The following is a 518-nucleotide window of genomic DNA, read 5'->3' as shown; positions in this document are numbered from 1 at the left end:
CACTACATTCTAGAGCCGTTGTGATTACAATCGTCACTGATGTACTGTAAGCACCTCTAAACTCATTTAACCAAAAATGGTTCCCGTTTGCCATCTATAAACTCCTGCCCTTTTCCCCCACTCACCTTTAACCTCCATCCTCCCGCAGTTCACGATGGTGGAGACCCTGAGCACCGCCCTTTTCGATCAGTTCGAGTCCCTGCGGTCGAGGAAGCCCCTGGTGGTGGGAAGCGTGTGCTTCGGCCTGTTCCTGGCGGGGCTGACGATGTGCCTCCAGGGCGGCATTTACATGTTCGAGCTGTTCAACTGGTACTCGGCCGGCCTGTCCGTCATCATCCTGGCCATTACGGAGATCGTGGTGGTGCAGTACATCTACGGTGAGCCTTCCTCCTCGGGACCTTGTTTGCTTTTATTCTTTGTAAATTTGTGCTTTAAGCAAGAGGGATATTTGGTTGAGGATTTTGAGCGGGAACGCCTACGGAAGTGCGCTTATAAACGTACACACACGTACTTCTATT

The 518-nt window shown here is 51.4% G+C and overlaps 1 protein-coding gene across 1 annotated transcript in view; it reads left to right on the top strand.

Annotated features, from left to right (window-relative positions):
• The window catches only part of LOC119594642 (sodium- and chloride-dependent glycine transporter 2-like), a gene marked incomplete at its 5' end in the record, with an annotated part of 8913 nt that overhangs the window by 6018 nt on the left and 2377 nt on the right, over positions 1-518 (top strand). Inside the window, 1 exon segment of the mRNA XM_037943691.1 lies at positions 149-377. Coding sequence (XP_037799619.1) covers positions 149-377 — 229 coding nt within the window.

This window comes from Penaeus monodon, chromosome 34, assembly GCF_015228065.2.
Source record: "Penaeus monodon isolate SGIC_2016 chromosome 34, NSTDA_Pmon_1, whole genome shotgun sequence".
In the NCBI taxonomy this organism is placed as follows: Eukaryota; Metazoa; Arthropoda; class Malacostraca; order Decapoda; family Penaeidae; genus Penaeus; species Penaeus monodon.
This window is presented reverse-complemented; position numbering and strand designations above follow the sequence as displayed.